This window comes from Cherax quadricarinatus, chromosome 85 (genome assembly GCF_038502225.1).
Source record: "Cherax quadricarinatus isolate ZL_2023a chromosome 85, ASM3850222v1, whole genome shotgun sequence".
NCBI lineage: Eukaryota > Metazoa > Arthropoda > Malacostraca > Decapoda > Parastacidae > Cherax > Cherax quadricarinatus.
The window spans coordinates 6,816,504-6,833,160 of NC_091376.1; the positions used below are offsets into that span (position 1 = coordinate 6,816,504).

The 16,657-nt window shown below is 39.9% G+C and overlaps 1 protein-coding gene across 6 annotated transcripts in view; it reads right to left on the reverse strand.

Moving 5' to 3' along the window:
• Positions 1-16,657, reverse strand: part of LOC128703229 (tRNA (guanine-N(7)-)-methyltransferase non-catalytic subunit WDR4) — a 79,496-nt gene that overhangs the window by 17,049 nt on the left and 45,790 nt on the right. For all 6 annotated transcript variants that reach the window (XM_053797832.2, XM_053797831.2, XM_053797829.2 and 3 more), the window contains one exon: positions 6,166-6,392. In XM_053797832.2, the coding sequence (XP_053653807.2) occupies positions 6,166-6,392 (227 nt within the window). The remainder of the gene's footprint in view (positions 1-6,165; positions 6,393-16,657) is intronic.

Consider the following 16,657-nt stretch of genomic DNA (forward strand, 5'->3'; position numbering starts at 1 on the left):
TTGCCTCCAAGGACAAAGTTCTTTGTCTCCACAGACTCCTAAGTGCACCACTCACTCTTTTTCCCCTCATCAATTCTATGATTCACCTCATCTTTCATAGACCCATCCGCTGACACGTCCACTCCCAAATATCTGAATACATTCACCTCCTCCATACTCTCTCCCTCCAATCTGATATCCAATCTTTCATCACCTAATCTTTTTGTTATCCTCATAACCTTACTCTTTCCTGTATTCACCTTTAATTTTCTTCTTTTGCACACCCTACCAAATTCATCCACCAATCTCTGCAACTTCTCTTCAGAATCTCCCAAGAGCACAGTGTCATCAGCAAAGAGCAGCTGTGACAACTCCCACTTTGTGTGTGATTCTTTATCTTTTAACTCCATGCCTCTTGCCAAGACCCTCGCATTTACTTCTCTTACAACCCCATCTATAAATATATTAAACAACCACGGTGACATCACACATCCTTGTCTAAGGCCTACTTTTACTGGGAAATAATTTCCCTCTTTACTACATGCTCTAACTTGAGCCTCACTATCCTCGTAAAAACTCTTCACTGCTTTCAGTAACCTACCTCCTACACCATACACTTGCAACATCTGCCACATTGCCCCCCTATCCACCCTGTCATACGCCTTTTCCAAATCCATAAATGCCACAAAGACCTCTTTAGCCTTATCTAAATACTGTTCACTTATATGTTTCACTGTAAACACCTGGTCCACACACCCCCTACCTTTCCTAAAGCCTCCTTGTTCATCTGCTATCCTATTCTCAGTCTTACTCTTAATTCTTTCAATAATAACTCTACCATACACTTTACCAGGTATACTCAGCAGACTTATCCCCCTATAATTTTTGCACTCTCTTTTATCCCCTTTGCCTTTATACAAAGGAACTATGCATGCTCTCTGCCAATCCCTAGATACCTTACCCTCTTCCATACATTTATTAAATAATTGCACCAACCACTCCAAAACTATATCCCCACCTGCTTTTAACATTTCTATCTTTATCCCATCAATCCCGGCTGCCTTACCCCCTTTCATTTTACCTACTGCCTCACGAACTTCCCCCACACAACTAGCTCTTCTTCACTCCTACAAGATGTTATTCCTCCTTGTCCTATACACGAAATCACAGCTTCCCTATCTTCATCAACATTTAACAATTCCTCAAAATATTCCCTCCATCTTCCCAATACCTCTAACTCTCCATTTAATAACTCTCCTCTCCTATTTTTAACTGACAAATCCATTTGTTCTCTAGGCTTTCTTAACTTGTTAATCTCACTCCAAAACTTTTTCTTATTTTCAACAAAATTTGTTGATAACATCTCACCCACTCTCTCATTTGCTCTCTTTTTACATTGCTTCACCACTCTCTTAACCTCTCTCTTTTTCTCCATATACTCTTCCCTCCTTGCATCACTTCTACTTTGTAAAAACTTCTCATATGCTAACTTTTTCTCCCTTACTACTCTCTTTACATCATCATTCCACCAATTGCTCCTCTTCCCTCCCGCACCCACTTTCCTGTAACCACAAACTTCTGCTGAACACTCTAACACTACATTTTTAAACCTACCCCATACCTCTTCGACCCCATTGCCTATGCTCTCATTAGCCCATCTATCCTCCAATAGCTGTTTATATCTTACCCTAACTGCCTCCTCTTTTAGTTTATAAACCTTCACCTCTCTCTTCCCTGATGCTTCTATTCTCCTTGTATCCCATCTACCTTTTAATCTCAGTGTAGCTACAACTAGAAAGTGATCTGATATATCTGTGGCCCCTCTATAAACATGTACATCCTGAAGTCTACTCAACAGTCTTTTATCTACCAATACATAATCCAACAAACTACTGTCATTTTGCCCTACATCATATCTTGTATACTTATTTATCCTCTTTTTCTTAAAATATGTATTACCTATAACTAAACCCCTTTCTATACAAAGTTCAATCAAAGGGCTCCCATTATCATTTACTCCTGGCACCCCAAACTTACCTACCACACCCTCTCTAAAAGTTTCTCCTACTTTAGCATTCAGGTCCCCTACCACAATTACTCTCTCACTTGGTTCAAAGGCTCCTATACATTCACTTAACATCTCCCAAAATCTCTCTCTCTCCTCTGCATTCCTCTCTTCTCCAGGTGCATACACGCTTATTATGACCCACTTCTTGCATCCAACCTTTACTTTAATCCACATAATTCTTGAATTTACACATTCATATTCTCTTTTCTCCTTCCATAACTGATCATTTAACATTACTGCTACCCCTTCCTTTGCTCTAACTCTCTCAGATACTCCAGATTTAATCCCATTTATTTCCCCCCACTGAAACTCCCCTACCCCCTTCAGCTTTGTTTCACTTAGGGCCAGGACATCCAACTTCTTTTCATTCATAACATCAGCAATCATCTGTTTCTTGTCATCCGCACTACATCCACGCACATTTAAGCATCCCAGTTTTATAAAAAGCAATGTTTCACTTCACAGCAGTAGTCTGGAACCTGAGCTGCTGTAAAGTGGGGCCTGTCTGTACTGGATAAATACACCAACCAATCTAAAACTATAGTCCATCTACTTTTAACATCTCAAACTTAATCTCATCTGCCCCAGCTGCTAAATTCCTTCTCATTCTACATGCTGCCTTGTACACTTTCCCCACACTCACTTCACATTCCTCATGCAGTTCATGAATTGTACTGATCACATGTGGGTGAATGTATAATGCATATAAAGTGGACCCCCGGTTTACGACATTATTTCATTCCAGAAGTATGTTCAGGTGCCAGTACTGACCGAATTTGTTCCCATAAGGAATATTGTGAATTAGATTAGTCCATTTTAGACCCCCAAACATACACATACAAACGCACTTACATAAATACACTTACATAATGGGTCGCATTGGGAGCTGATCGTAAACCGGGGGTCCACTGTACTGAAGTACCAATAAAAATATAACATCACATAATAGCATATTCACATTAGCCAAATATGCATATAGTGAGGGGAACCTGTATTTATATTTTCTAGTTTAAGAAAGTTAGATATGGTGGCTCGACACCTATCCACATTAGGCCACAAGTTCTTAACAAACATAATTAAAAAATGGATAATTTATAAGTTTCAGGATATTATTATTATTGGGTCATGACTTATCTGCAGTAACAGATGTGTGATTATCTGCAGTAACAGATGTGTGATTATCTATAGTAAGAAATGTGTAATTATCTGCAGTAAGAGATATGTGATTATCTGCAGTAAGAAATGTGTGATTATCTGCAGTAAGAGATGAGTGATTATCTGCAGTAAGAGATGTGTGATTATCTGCAGTAACAGATGTGATTATCTGCAGTAAGAGATGAGTGATTATCTGCAGTAACAGATGTGTGATTATCTGCAGTAAGAGATGTGTGATTATCTGCAGTAAGAGATGTGTGATTATCTGCAGTAACAGATGTGATTATCTGCAGTAAGAGATGAGTGATTATCTGCAGTAAGAGATGTGTGATTATCTGCAGTAAGAGATGTGTGATTATCTGCAGTAACAGATGTGATTATCTGCAGTAAGAGATGAGTGATTATCTGCAGTAAGAGATGTGTGATTATCTGCAGTAAGAGATGTGTGATTATCTGCAGTAAGAGATGTGTGATTATCTGCAGTAAGAGATGTGTGATTATCTGCAGTAAGAGATGTGTGATTATCTGCAGTAAGAGATGTGTGATTATCTGCAGTAAGAGATGTGATTATCTGCAGTAAGAGATGTGTGATTATCTGCAGTAAGAGATGTGTGATTATCTGCAGTAAGAGATGTGTGATTATCTGCAGTAACAGATGTGATTATCTGCAGTAAGAGAAGAGTGATTATCTGCAGTAACAGATGTGTGTAAAGGAGGTTTTGTGGGTAAGGGGCTTGGACTTCCAGCAAGCGTGCGTGAGCGTGTTAGATAGGAGTGAATGGAGACGAATGGTACTTGGGACCTGACGATCTGTTGGAGTGTGAGCAGGGTAATATTTAGTGAAGGGATTCAGGGAAACCGGTTATTTTCATATAGTCGGACTTGAGTCCTGGAAATGGGAAGTACAATGCATGCACTTTAAAGGAGGGGTTTGGGATATTGGCAGTTTGGAGGGATATGTTGTGTATCTTTATATGTGTATGCTTCTAGACTGTTGTATTCTGAGCACCTCTGCAAAAACAGTGATAATGTGCGAGTGTGGTGAAAGTGTTGAATGATGATGAAAGTATTTTTCTTTTTGGGGATTTTCTTTCTTTTTTGGGTCACCCTGCCTCGGTGGGAGACGGCCGACTTGTTGAAAAAAAAAAAAAAAAAAAAAAAACAGATGTGTGATTATCTGCAGTAAGAGATGTGTGATTATCTGCAGTATGAGATGTATGATTATTTGCAGTAAGAGATGTGTGATTATCTGCAGTAAGAGATGTGTGATTATCTACAGTAACAGATGTGATTATCTGCAGTAAGAGATGAGTGATTATCTGCAGTAACAGATGTGTGATTATCTGCAGTAAGAGATGTGTGATTATCTGCAGTATGAGATGTATGATTATCTGCAGTAAGAGATGTGTGATTATCTGCAGTAACATATGTGTGATGGCACTGTGAGTCAAAAGTCAGGTGAAGGGGGTCATAAACTAGGTTACGAGGAAAATTACACAACAATTAAGGAATAAAGCTATGCCAATGAATGAAAAAAATGCATGAAAAGTGAACAAGAGATTCAAAAGGCTTGAGTAATGAGGTTGTTAAAGAAGTGAATAATAAGGTGTTGGGAAAAAGTGAGGAAGTAAAAGATAGCGAATTAAATACAAGGTGGGAGTTATCACGTATGTTTTTACCAATGAGACTTCTTTTGGGAGATTCCAAAGAAACGTTGCAAAGATTGGTTGAAGAATTTGGGAGGGTATGTAAAAGAAGGAAAGTGTAAGTATACATAGGACAGAGAAAGTTAAAGTAGAAAAAATCTAGGTATTGAAAGATTGGATATTGCATTGGAGAGATGAAGAATGGATGAAGTGGATGCGTTCAGATAACTGGGAGCAGACCATAGAACATAAAAGGAAAAAGAAAAGGTGAGTGATATGTTGAGGCATGTGTAGAGATGAACTTTATATAAGGAGGCAGAAGAGGGAGTGTGGTTACCAGAGTACAGTGATGCCAACAATGTTACATGGCACAGGTTGAGGAGGCTGGAGGCAGTGGATATGTTGTATCTGAGGGTAATGTGTGATGCAAATGTTATTCAAAGAATTTGGAGTTTGGAGACTAGGAGGTGTGGGGTAACTAAAAGTATTAATCAGAGGGCTGAAGAGGGGCTGTTAAGGTGGTTTATACAGTTAGAGAGGATGAAGAAAAATAGGATGACAAGAAGGGCACATAAATCTGGGGTGGAGAAAAGGGGTAGGAGTTGTCCCAGGTAGGATTAGAGAGAGGGGGGTTACTGAGGTTTTGAGTATGAGGGATTGGACATCCAGAAGGCTTGCACAAGTGTGTTAGATCGGAGTGGAGGCAAGTGGGTTTTATGATTAGATGTACAACTGGGATGTGATGGAGGTAACATTCATGAAGGGGGGTCAGAAAACTGGTTAGCCAGACTTGAGTCCCGGAGGTGGATAGTAAGTGCCCACATTCTGAAGGAGGGGTGGGGATGTTGCAGTTCCCAAAGTCGGTGAGAAACGGTATGTGTGTTAAAAATTAAAATATAATGTATTTATTAATTTATCTAATTTTACTTACCTAAGTATTAAAATTACAAAAGTTAACTACAAATAAACATAATTAAAATTAAATGTAATTTGCTAAAGTCTAAGATAAAGTCAAGATGGAAATCTAAACACATATGCAGTATAATGTGATCCTTTATTGACTACGTTTCGCCCACACAGTGGGCTTTTTCAAGTCACAAACAGAAGTTCTGTTTGTGACTTGAAAAAGCCCACTGTGTGGGCAAAACGTAGTCAATACAGGATCACATTATACTGCATATGTGTTTATATTTCCATTGTGTCGGTATTCTATACCATTTATTTCCATAAAGTCAAGATAAAAAAAAGTTATTCAGCTGCTGTTTCTCAAGAAAGCAATGTAACCCAGGGATAAAAAGAGAGAGTATAGTGTATTACCTGTCTAGCACTACAGCCACAATATGTTGCGTTGCATTTATGGAGCGTACAGCAAAATGCTTGACACCTGGGAAATCAGGAAGGAATTTCTTGAATGACTCAGATTTTTCATTCTGTTTCCTATCCTCTTCATACATGTGTAAGAGATCACACGGTGTGTATTCTCTGGTGTCCAGCTCAGCCAAACACTCTCCTTGCAAATAATCCCAAAGTATTAGGGTTCCATCCTGAAACAAAGAGAGAGCTAAATTTATGAAACATTCTTATGCATTTATTTTTTTTTTTTTTTATTATCACACTGGCCGATTCCCACCAAGGCAGGGTGGCCCGAAAAAGAAAAACTTTCACCATCATTCACTCCATCACTGTCTTGCCAGAAGGGTGCTTTACACTACAGTTTTTAAACTGCAACATTAACACCCCTCCTTCAGAGTGCAGGCACTGTACTTCCCATCTCCAGGACTCAAGTCCGGCCTGCCGGTTTCCCTGAACCCCTTCATAAATGTTACTTTGCTCACACTCCAACAGCACGTCAAGTATTAAAAACCATTTGTCTCCATTCACTCCTATCAAACACGCTCATGCATACCTGCTGGAAGTCCAAGCCCCTCGCACACAAAACCTCCTTTACCCCCTCTCTCCAACCTTTCCTAGGCCGACCCCTACCCCGCCTTCCTTCCACTACAGACTGATACACTCTTGAAGTCATTCTGTTTCGCTCCATTCTCTCTACATGTCCGAACCACCTCAACAACCCTCCCTCAGCCCTCTGGACAACAGTTTTGGTAATCCCGCACCTCCTCCTAACTTCCAAACTACGAATTCTCTGCATTATATTCACACCACACATTGCCCTCAGACATGACATCTCCACTGCCTCCAGCCTTCTCCTCGCTGCAACATTCATCACCCATGCTTCACACCCATATAAGAGCGTTGGTAAAACTATACTCTCATACATTCCCCTCTTTGCCTCCAAGGACAAAGTTCTTTGTCTCCACAGACTCCTAAGTGCACCACTCACTCTTTTTCCCTCATCAATTCTATGATTCACCTCATCTTTCATAGACCCATCCGCTGACACGTCCACTCCCAAATATCTGAATACATTCACCTCCTCCATACTCTCTCCCTCCAATCTGATATTCAATCTTTCATCACCTAATCTTTTTGTTATCCTCATAACCTTACTCTTTCCTGTATTCACCTTTAATTTTCTTCTTTTGCACACCCTACCAAATTCATCCACCAATCTCTGCAACTTCTCTTCAGAATCTCCCAAGAGCACAGTGTCATCAGCAAAGAGCAGCTGTGACAACTCCCACTTTGTGTGTGATTCTTTATCTTTTAACTCCACGCCTCTTGTCAAGACCCTCGCATTTACTTCTCTTACAACCCCATCTATAAATATATTAAACAACCACGGTGACATCACACATCCTTGTCTAAGGCCTACTTTTACTGGGAAATAATTTCCCTCTTTCCTACATACTCTAACTTGAGCCTCACTATCCTCGTAAAAACTCTTCACTGCTTTCAGTAACCTACCTCCTACACCATACACTTGCAACATCTGCCACATTGCCCCCCTATCCACCCTGTCATACGCCTTTTCCAAATCCATAAATGCCACAAAGACCTCTTTAGCCTTATCTAAATACTGTTCACTTATATGTTTCACTGTAAACACCTGGTCCACACACCCCCTACCTTTCCTAAAGCCTCCTTGTTCATCTGCTATCCTATTCTCCGTCTTACTCTTAATTCTTTCAATAATAACTCTACCATACACTTTACCAGGTATACTCAGCAGACTTATCCCCCTATAATTTTTGCACTCTCTTTTATCCCCTTTGCCTTTATACAAAGGAACTATGCATGCTCTCTGCCAATCCCTAGGTACCTTACCCTCTTCCATACATTTATTAAATAATTGCACCAACCACTCCAAAACTATATCCCCACCTGCTTTTAACATTTCTATCTTTATCCCATCAATCCCGGCTGCATTTATTATACTATACAAATATAGAAGTGGGTCATAATAAGCGTGTATGCACCTGGAGAAGAGAGGAATGCAGAGGAGAGAGAGAGATTTTGGGAGATGTTAAGTGAATGTATATTAGCCTTTGAACCAAGTGAGAGAGTAATTGTGGTAGGGGACCTGAATGCTAAAGTAGGAGAAACTTTTAGAGAGGGTGTGGTAGGTAAGTTTCGGGTGCCAGGTGTAAATGATAATGGGAGCCCTTTGATTGAACTTTGTATAGAAAGGGGTTTAGTTATAGGTAATACATATTTTAAGAAAAAGAGGATAAATAAGTATACAAGATATGATGTAGGGCAAAATGACAGTAGTTTGTTGGATTATGTATTGGTAGATAAAAGACTGTTGAGTAGACTTCAGGATGTACATGTTTATAGAGGGGCCACAGATATATCAGATCACTTTCTAGTTGTAGCTACACTGAGAGTAAAAGGTAGATGGGATACAAGGAGAATAGAAGCATCAGGGAAGAGAGAGGTGAAGGTTTATAAACTAAAAGAGGAGGCAGTTAGGGAAAGATATAAACAGCTATTGGAGGATAGATGGGCTAATGAGAGCATAGGCAATGGGGTCGAAGAGGTATGGGGTAGGTTTAAAAATGTAGTGTTAGAGTGTTCAGCAGAAGTTTGTGGTTACAGGAAAGTGGGTGCAGGAGGGAAGAGGAGCGATTGGTGGAATGATGATGTAAAGAGAGTAGTAAGGGAGAAAAAGTTAGCATATGAGAAGTTTTTACAAAGTAGAAGTGATGCAAGGAGGGAAGAGTATATGGAGAAAAAGAGAGAGGTTAAGAGAGTGGTGAAGCAATGTAAAAAGAGAGCAAATGAGAGAGTGGGTGAGATGTTATCAACAAATTTTGTTGAAAATAAGAAAAAGTTTTGGAGTGAGATTAACAAGTTAAGGAAGCCTAGACAACAAATGGATTTGCCAGTTAAAAATAGGAGAGGAGAGTTATTAAATGGAGAGTTAGAGGTATTGGGAAGATGGAGGGAATATTTTGAGGAATTGTTAAATGTTGATGAAGATAGGGAAGCTGTGATTTCGTGTATAGGGCAAGGAGGAATAACATCTTGTAGGAGTGAGGAAGAGCCAGTTGTGAGTGTGGGGGAAGTTCGTGAGGCAGTAGGTAAAATGAAAGGGGGTAAGGCAGCCGGGATTGATGAGATAAAGATAGAAATGTTAAAAGCAGGTGGGGATATAGTTTTGGAGTGGTTGGTGCAATTATTTAATAAATGTATGAAAGAGGGTAAGGTACCTAGGGATTGGAAGAGAGCATGCATAGTTCCTTTGTATAAAGGCAAAGGGGACAAAAGAGAGTGCAAAAATTATAGGGGGATAAGTCTGTTGAGTATACCTGGTAAAGTGTATGGTAGAGTTATTATTGAAAGAATTAAAAGTAAGACTGAGAATAGGATAGCAGATGAACAAGGAGGCTTTAGGAAAGGTAGGGGGTGTGTGGACCAGGTGTTTACAGTGAAACATATAAGTGAACAGTATTTAGATAAGGCTAAAGAGGTCTTTGTGGCATTTATGGATTTGGAAAAGGCGTATGACAGGGTGGATAGGGGGGCAATGTGGCAGATGTTGCAGGTGTATGGTGTAGGAGGTAGGTTACTGAAAGCAGTGAAGAGTTTTTATGAGGATAGTGAGGCTCAAGTTAGAGTACATAGGAAAGAGGGAAATTATTTCCCAGTAAAAGTAGGCCTTAGACAGGGATGTGTGATGTCACCGTGGTTGTTTAATATATTTATAGATGGGGTTGTAAGAGAAGTAAATGCGAGGGTCTTGACAAGAGGCGTGGAGTTAAAAGATAAGGAATCACACATAAAGTGGGAGTTGATGACACTGATGACACTGTGCTCTTGGGAGATTCTGAAGAGAAGTTGCAGAGATTGGTGGATGAATTTGGTAGGGTGTGCAAAAGAAGAAAATTAAAAGTGAATACAGGAAAGAGTAAGGTTATGAGGATAACAAAAATATTAGGTGATGAAAGACTGGATATCAGATTGGAGGGAGAGAGTATGGAGGAGGTGAATGTATTCAGATATTTGGGAGTGGACGTGTCAGCGGATGGGTCTATGAAGGATGAGGTGAATCATAGAATTGATGAGGGGAAAAGGGTGAGTGGTGCACTTAGGAGTCTGTGGAGACAAAGAACATCGTCCTTGGAGGCAAAGAGGGGAATGTATGAGAGTATAGTTTTACCAACACTCTTATATGGGTGTGAAGCATGGGTGATGAATGTTGCAGCGAGGAGAAAGCTGGAGGCAGTGGAGATGTCATGTCTGAGGGCAATGTGTGGTGTGAATATAATGCAGAGAATTCGTAGTTTGGAAGTTAGGAGGAGGTGCAGGATTACCAAAACTGTTGTCCAGAGGGCTGAGGAAGGGTTGTTGAGGTGGTTCGGACATGTAGAGAGAATGGAGCGAAACAGAATGACTTCAAGAGTGTATCAGTCTGTAGTGGAAGGAAGGCGGGGTAGGGGTCGGCCTAGGAAAGGTTGGAGGGAGGGGGTAAAGGAGGTTTTGTGTGCGAGGGGCTTGGACTTTCAGCAGGCGTGCGTGAGCGTGTTTGATAGGAGTGAATGGAGACGAATGGTTTTTAATACTTGACGTGCTGTTGGAGTGTGAGCAAAGTAACATTTATGAAGGGGTTCAGGGAAACCGGCAGGCCGGATTTGAGTCCTGGAGATGGGAAGTACAGTGTCTGCACTCTGAAGGAGGGGTGTTAATGTTGCAGTTTAAAAACTATAGTGTAAAGCACCCTTCTGGCAAGACAGTGATGGAGTGAATGATGGTGAAAGTTTTTCTTTTTCGGGCCACCCTGCCTTGGTGGGAATCAGCCAGTGTGATAATAAAATAATAATAAAAAAATATAAAATATGTATGTTATCTATGGAGGCAAAGAAGGGAATGTACAAAAGTATAGTGATACCAACACTCTTATATGGGTGTGAAACTTGGATTACAAATGTTGCGGAGAGTAGGCGGCTGGAGGCAGTGGAGATGTCCTGTCTAAGGTCAATGTGTGGTGTAAATATTATGCAGAGAATTCAGAGTCTGGAAATTAGGAGCAGGTGTGGAGTTACTAAAAGTATTAGTCAGAGGGCTGAAGGGAGGTTGTTGAGGTGGTTTGGTCATTTAGAGAGAATGGATCAAAGTAGAATGACTTGGAGAACATACATATAAATCTGTAGGGGAAGGGCTCGTCCTCAAAAAGGTTGGAGGGAGGGAGTAAAGAAGGCTTTGTGGGCGAGGGGCTTGGGCTTCCAGCCAGGGCTGGATTACCGCATAGGCAAACTAGGCATTTGCCTAGGGCCCCGCGCATTTGGGGGCCCCACGGTCCAAGGGGTTCAGGGGCTCATCCAAGACTGCGCACATGGTGCAAATGCAAAGAGGTCCCTACCTAAAAAGTTCAAGTGTTTGGAGAGTAAAATTGATTTTTAAAAATTAATCAAAACAAAAATAAATAATGAAATAAAATAAAATAAAAATAAATAAACCTAACCATAGATGGCAACGCTCAACACGCCTTTGTTTACATCACAACAGTTGTGTTTTCCCGCTAATGGGTGAGTATGGGAGATTCCTCTCCAATTTTCTATAGTAATTACACATTATCTAGACTTGTACTGTGACAAATTAACTGAAGTGTTGTTGATAGACATTGATGTGTATGGATAAATGTTTGTTTTTGCCTCTAAATGTTAAGGGAGGTACCTGATAGGGTTACTTGACCAGTAAAGACGCATGGACCAGTAAAGACGCATGGACCAGTAAAGACGCATTTTTGGTAAAAATACTATAAAGAAAAATCTAAAAACGCAAACTGACTTCCGTTTGTAAAGTAAAAGGACACAAGTGCAACTAATGTGACATTTATTGTGGCAACGTTTCGCTCTCCAGGAGCTTTATCAAGCCATTACAAACAATACATGGACACAGAGGGTATATAAAGGCTCAGAGTGAGGTGAATACTAGTGAGGTACCATTTCGATGTTCACTAGTGGTAGTAGTAGTAATAGTAGTAGTAGTGGTAGTGACAAAAGTAATACAATATGGTAGAGCAATTCATTCGTTTGTAGGTTTTAAAAGCACTTTGTCCTGTCTTTAAGTCTTTATCATTTCAATAACAGATCTCAATTGATTGATGTTCTACATCACTTCCGTCGCAAATGCTTACCCCCTCCCTCCAACCCTTCCTAGGGGTCGGCCTAGGAAGGGTTGGAGGGAGGGGGTAAAGGAGGTTTTGTGTGCGAGGGGCTTGGACTTCCAGCAGGCATGCGTGAGCGTGTTTGATAGGAGTGAATGGAGACAAATGGTTTTTAATACTTGACGTGCTGTTGGAGTGTGAGCAAAGTAACATTTATGAAGGGATTCAGGGAAACCGGCAGGCCGGACTTGAGTCCTGGAGATGGGAAGTACAGTGCCTGCACTCTGAAGGAGGGGTGTTAATGTTGCAGTTTAAAAACTGTAGTGTAAAGCACCCTTCTGGCAAGACAGTGATGGAGTGAATGATGGTGAAAGTTTTTCTTTTTCGGGCCACCCTGCCTTGGTGGGAATCGGCCGGTGTGATAATATAAAATAATATAATATATCTCAATTGATTGATGTTCTACATCACTTCCGTCGCAAATGCTTAGTTTTCAAGTTGCGATGGAAGTGATGTAGAACATCAATTAATTTACTACATATTTCCCCAGAAACATACAAGCCACATCAGAAAATCGTTGGTTGGATGAAACTGAAAATTGTCCCTGCATTCTTTAATTCTCATGTCCTTATCTATGGTGGTAGGCCATATATCATGCAAAACATAATGATTAGTTTAGTTATGAAAATGGTAATATAGATACCATTGTGCATTGTTCTTGGACTCAGTATGATTTCTGTTTAAGTTAATTGGAGATCAAGGAGGATGAATTAGTAAAATTTTCGTAGCCCAAATCACTAACCTAATCTATGGTAAAAGTTCTGTATATGACTCCTTTCTGGTAACGTTTTGAATTTTTAGATGCGCAGCCAGAGGAAAGGGGGCTACAAGGGCCATATCCCCCCAATTGAGAGAGAAAAAAATTTAATAATTAAAAAATTAATAATAATTGATAATGAAAAATTTGTATTTGCATGATTACAGACAGTGATACATCCTCATTATGGCATCTCGTGAACGTGATGTTGGACGTTCTTATGCGAGTGGGTCACAGAAAAGAAAGAAGAAAATTCAAGAAGAACAGAAAAAGAAAGATGTAGGAAGCTGCAGAAAGATCACAGACATGCTCACGAAAACAGTTTCTGATGTTACCAGTACAGTTGAATCTGCAAATACGTCAGATCATACAGGAAGCCCTCCCTCCATTATTTCTCAGCCAGCATCTACTTCTTTTGTCTCTCCTCTCAATGTCTCAATGGACATTTCATCCACAGGATTTGTCTTAAAAGATCCTGCCTCATGGCCAAATGTAATCCCAGATTCTCTATGTAATGCTTTCATTGCAGAAAACTTCAGTCAAACTCTGAACATTGACTTTAGGAAATCAGCAAGGATTTATGATGATGGAAGTTGTCGTTGTTTAAAGTCATCTATGTTTTATAGGAAGCTTGCAAATTCAGAAACTGTGAAAAGATCATGGATGGTATACTCTGAAAGCTCAGGAAAAGTGTACTGTTCAGCATGCAAGCTATTTTCTACCAAAGAAAATACCTTCACACAGGGGTTCAATGACTGGAAAAATTCCAAGCGTTTCGAGGAACATGAAAGCAGCACCACTCACAGGAGCATTTTAACCAGTGTATTTCGTGCACAGAAAAAAGGCTTATTGGATTCTCATTTGGAAAATCAAACTGAAAAAGAGCGCACTTATTGGAGAAAAGTTCTAGAAAGAGTTGTTGCTGTTGTAAAATTCTTAGCTCTAAGAGGACTTGCTTTCCGTGGAGAAAATGAGGTTTTTGGTTCGGAAAACAATGGCAATTTCCTAGGGATCATAGAACTGTTAGCACAATTCGATCCATTCTTAGCAAATCATGTGTCACGCCTTGGGAATGCAGGAAGAGGCACTGTATCTTACATGTCATCTACTATATGCAATGAATTTATTGAACTGATGACTAAGAAGGTCCTCAATAACATCATAGCAGCTATGAAAACTGCAAAATACTTTGCAATAAGTGTAGATTCAACACCAGATATTTCACATACAGATCAATTGACATTCATTGTTCGCTTTGTCGACTCCAGTGGTAAGCCTGTAGAGCGCTTTATAAAATTCATTCCTCTTTCAGGCCATGATGGAGAAACAATGATGAATGTAGTACTGGATACTCTGCTTGAACATGATCTCTCTATTATGGATTGCCGTGGCCAGAGCTACGACAATGCAAGTAACATGTCGGGTAAATATAATGGATTGCAAGCCCATATCAAGCAAATCAACCCACTTGCTGAATATGGGCCCTGCTCAGCACATTCTCTTAACCCTTTCAGGGTCCGTCCCGTAGATCTACGGCTTTACGTTCAGGGTCCAAACCGTAGATCTACGCCATGAGCTCAGCTCACTCTGATAAACTGTGAGTGGTACATTTGGGCCTAGATATGAGAGAATACATCTATGTGGTATGTGTGCACCACATAAAACAGATCCTGCAGCACACTGTGTATAATGAGAGAAAAAAAATGAAATCATGATTTTTCGATTAAAACAGCAACTTTGCAGTATTTTTTCGTATGTTTTTTATAGTTGTATTTGCGATTTCTTGGTCTCATTTGATAGAATGGAAGACATATTACAGAAATAGAGATGATTTTGATTGGTTTTAGCATTGGAAATGGCTTGAAACTGAGCTCAAAGTAGCGGAAATGTTAAATTTTTGCCGATATTCAAGAGTAAACAAACGACCTCACACGTCTAATACACGTCAGCTGGTGGGTCTAATATACATTCACAAATATGGTGATGATATTTATACAATTATTACAGTATTGCATAACAGTAAATCTTCTATTGTTTGGTGTGAATAAAAATTCATTATGTGAATAAAAAATCAAAATGGAATTTATTTGTAAAGCCTCAAAACATAACTAATGAACAGAGGAAATGTTAGTTTAGTGCCAGGAATGCCTACATTGTTCATTCTGGACCCTATTTTGAAATTGGAATATTTTGAACTTTGTGTTAAATTGGCCAAATTAACAATTTCCGATCACTTTATTTTGTAGTTGAAACAGTTGACTTGGCGATTTCTTGTGCTCAATCGATAGAATAGAAGTAATACTAGTGAAATAGCTAAGAATTTGGTTGATTGGAATAATGTAATTGGCCTAAAATGGGAGTCAAAGTCGGCAAAATCGCCGATCCGTAAATATCGCTGACACATCAAAATTCGCGAGAGCATAATTTCGTCAATTTTCCACCAAATTTCGTACTTTTTGCTTTATTACCTTCACAAAAAGATTCTCTACGATTTCATAAGAAAAAATAACAAATTTTTTTTTTGAAAATTCTTGGACACTGGTGCGTGACTCCAGATTTGGGCCTTGGACCCTGAAAGGGTTAATCTTGTTGGGTCATGTGCTGCGGAGTGTTGTGTCGCTGCAGTTTCATTTTTTGGACTTTTACAAGCACTCTTTAATTTTTTCTCTGCTTCAACGCATCGGTGGAGTATACTCAAGTCAACCATTCATGGAGATGTCATCAAATCATTATCAACAACAAGGTGGTCAGCGCAGCATGATGCAACACATGCTTTGAAACACAGCTTTGCTGAAATACGTTCTGCTTTGATCCAAATAGCAGAGGATGAAGACCAGACAGCAACTACCAGACAACAGTGCATAAGTGTTCGCAATAAAGCTAACAGAATCCTTGGCTTCATATCAAGAAGTATAAATAATAGAAGTCCTCAGGTTGTTTTTCAACTCTATATATCCTTGGTTAGGCCTCATTTAGATTATGCTGCACAGGTCTGGTCACAGTATTACAGAATGGATATAAATGCTCTGGAAAACGTACAGAGGAGGATGACAAAGTTGATCCCATGTATCAGAAATCTTCCATATAAGGATAGACTAAGGGCTCTGAATCTGCACTCTCTAAAAAGGTGTAGAATTAGGGAGGATATGACTGAGGTGTATAAATGAAAACAGGAATAAATAAAGGGGATGTAAATAACGTGCTGAAAATATCCAGCCAAGACAGGACTCGCAGCAATGGTTTCAAGTTGGAAAAGTTCAGATTCAGGAAGGACATAGGAAAGCACTGGTTTGGTAATAGAGTTGTGGATGAGTGGAACAAACTCCCGAGTGCCGTCATAGAAGCTAAGACCTTGTGTAGTTTTAAAAAATAGGTTGGATAAATACATGAGTTGGTGTGGGTGGGTGTGAGTTGGACCTGGCTAGCTTGGGCTACCAGGTCTAGTGTCGTGCTCCTTCCTTAAGTGAAAGTGACCTGACTAG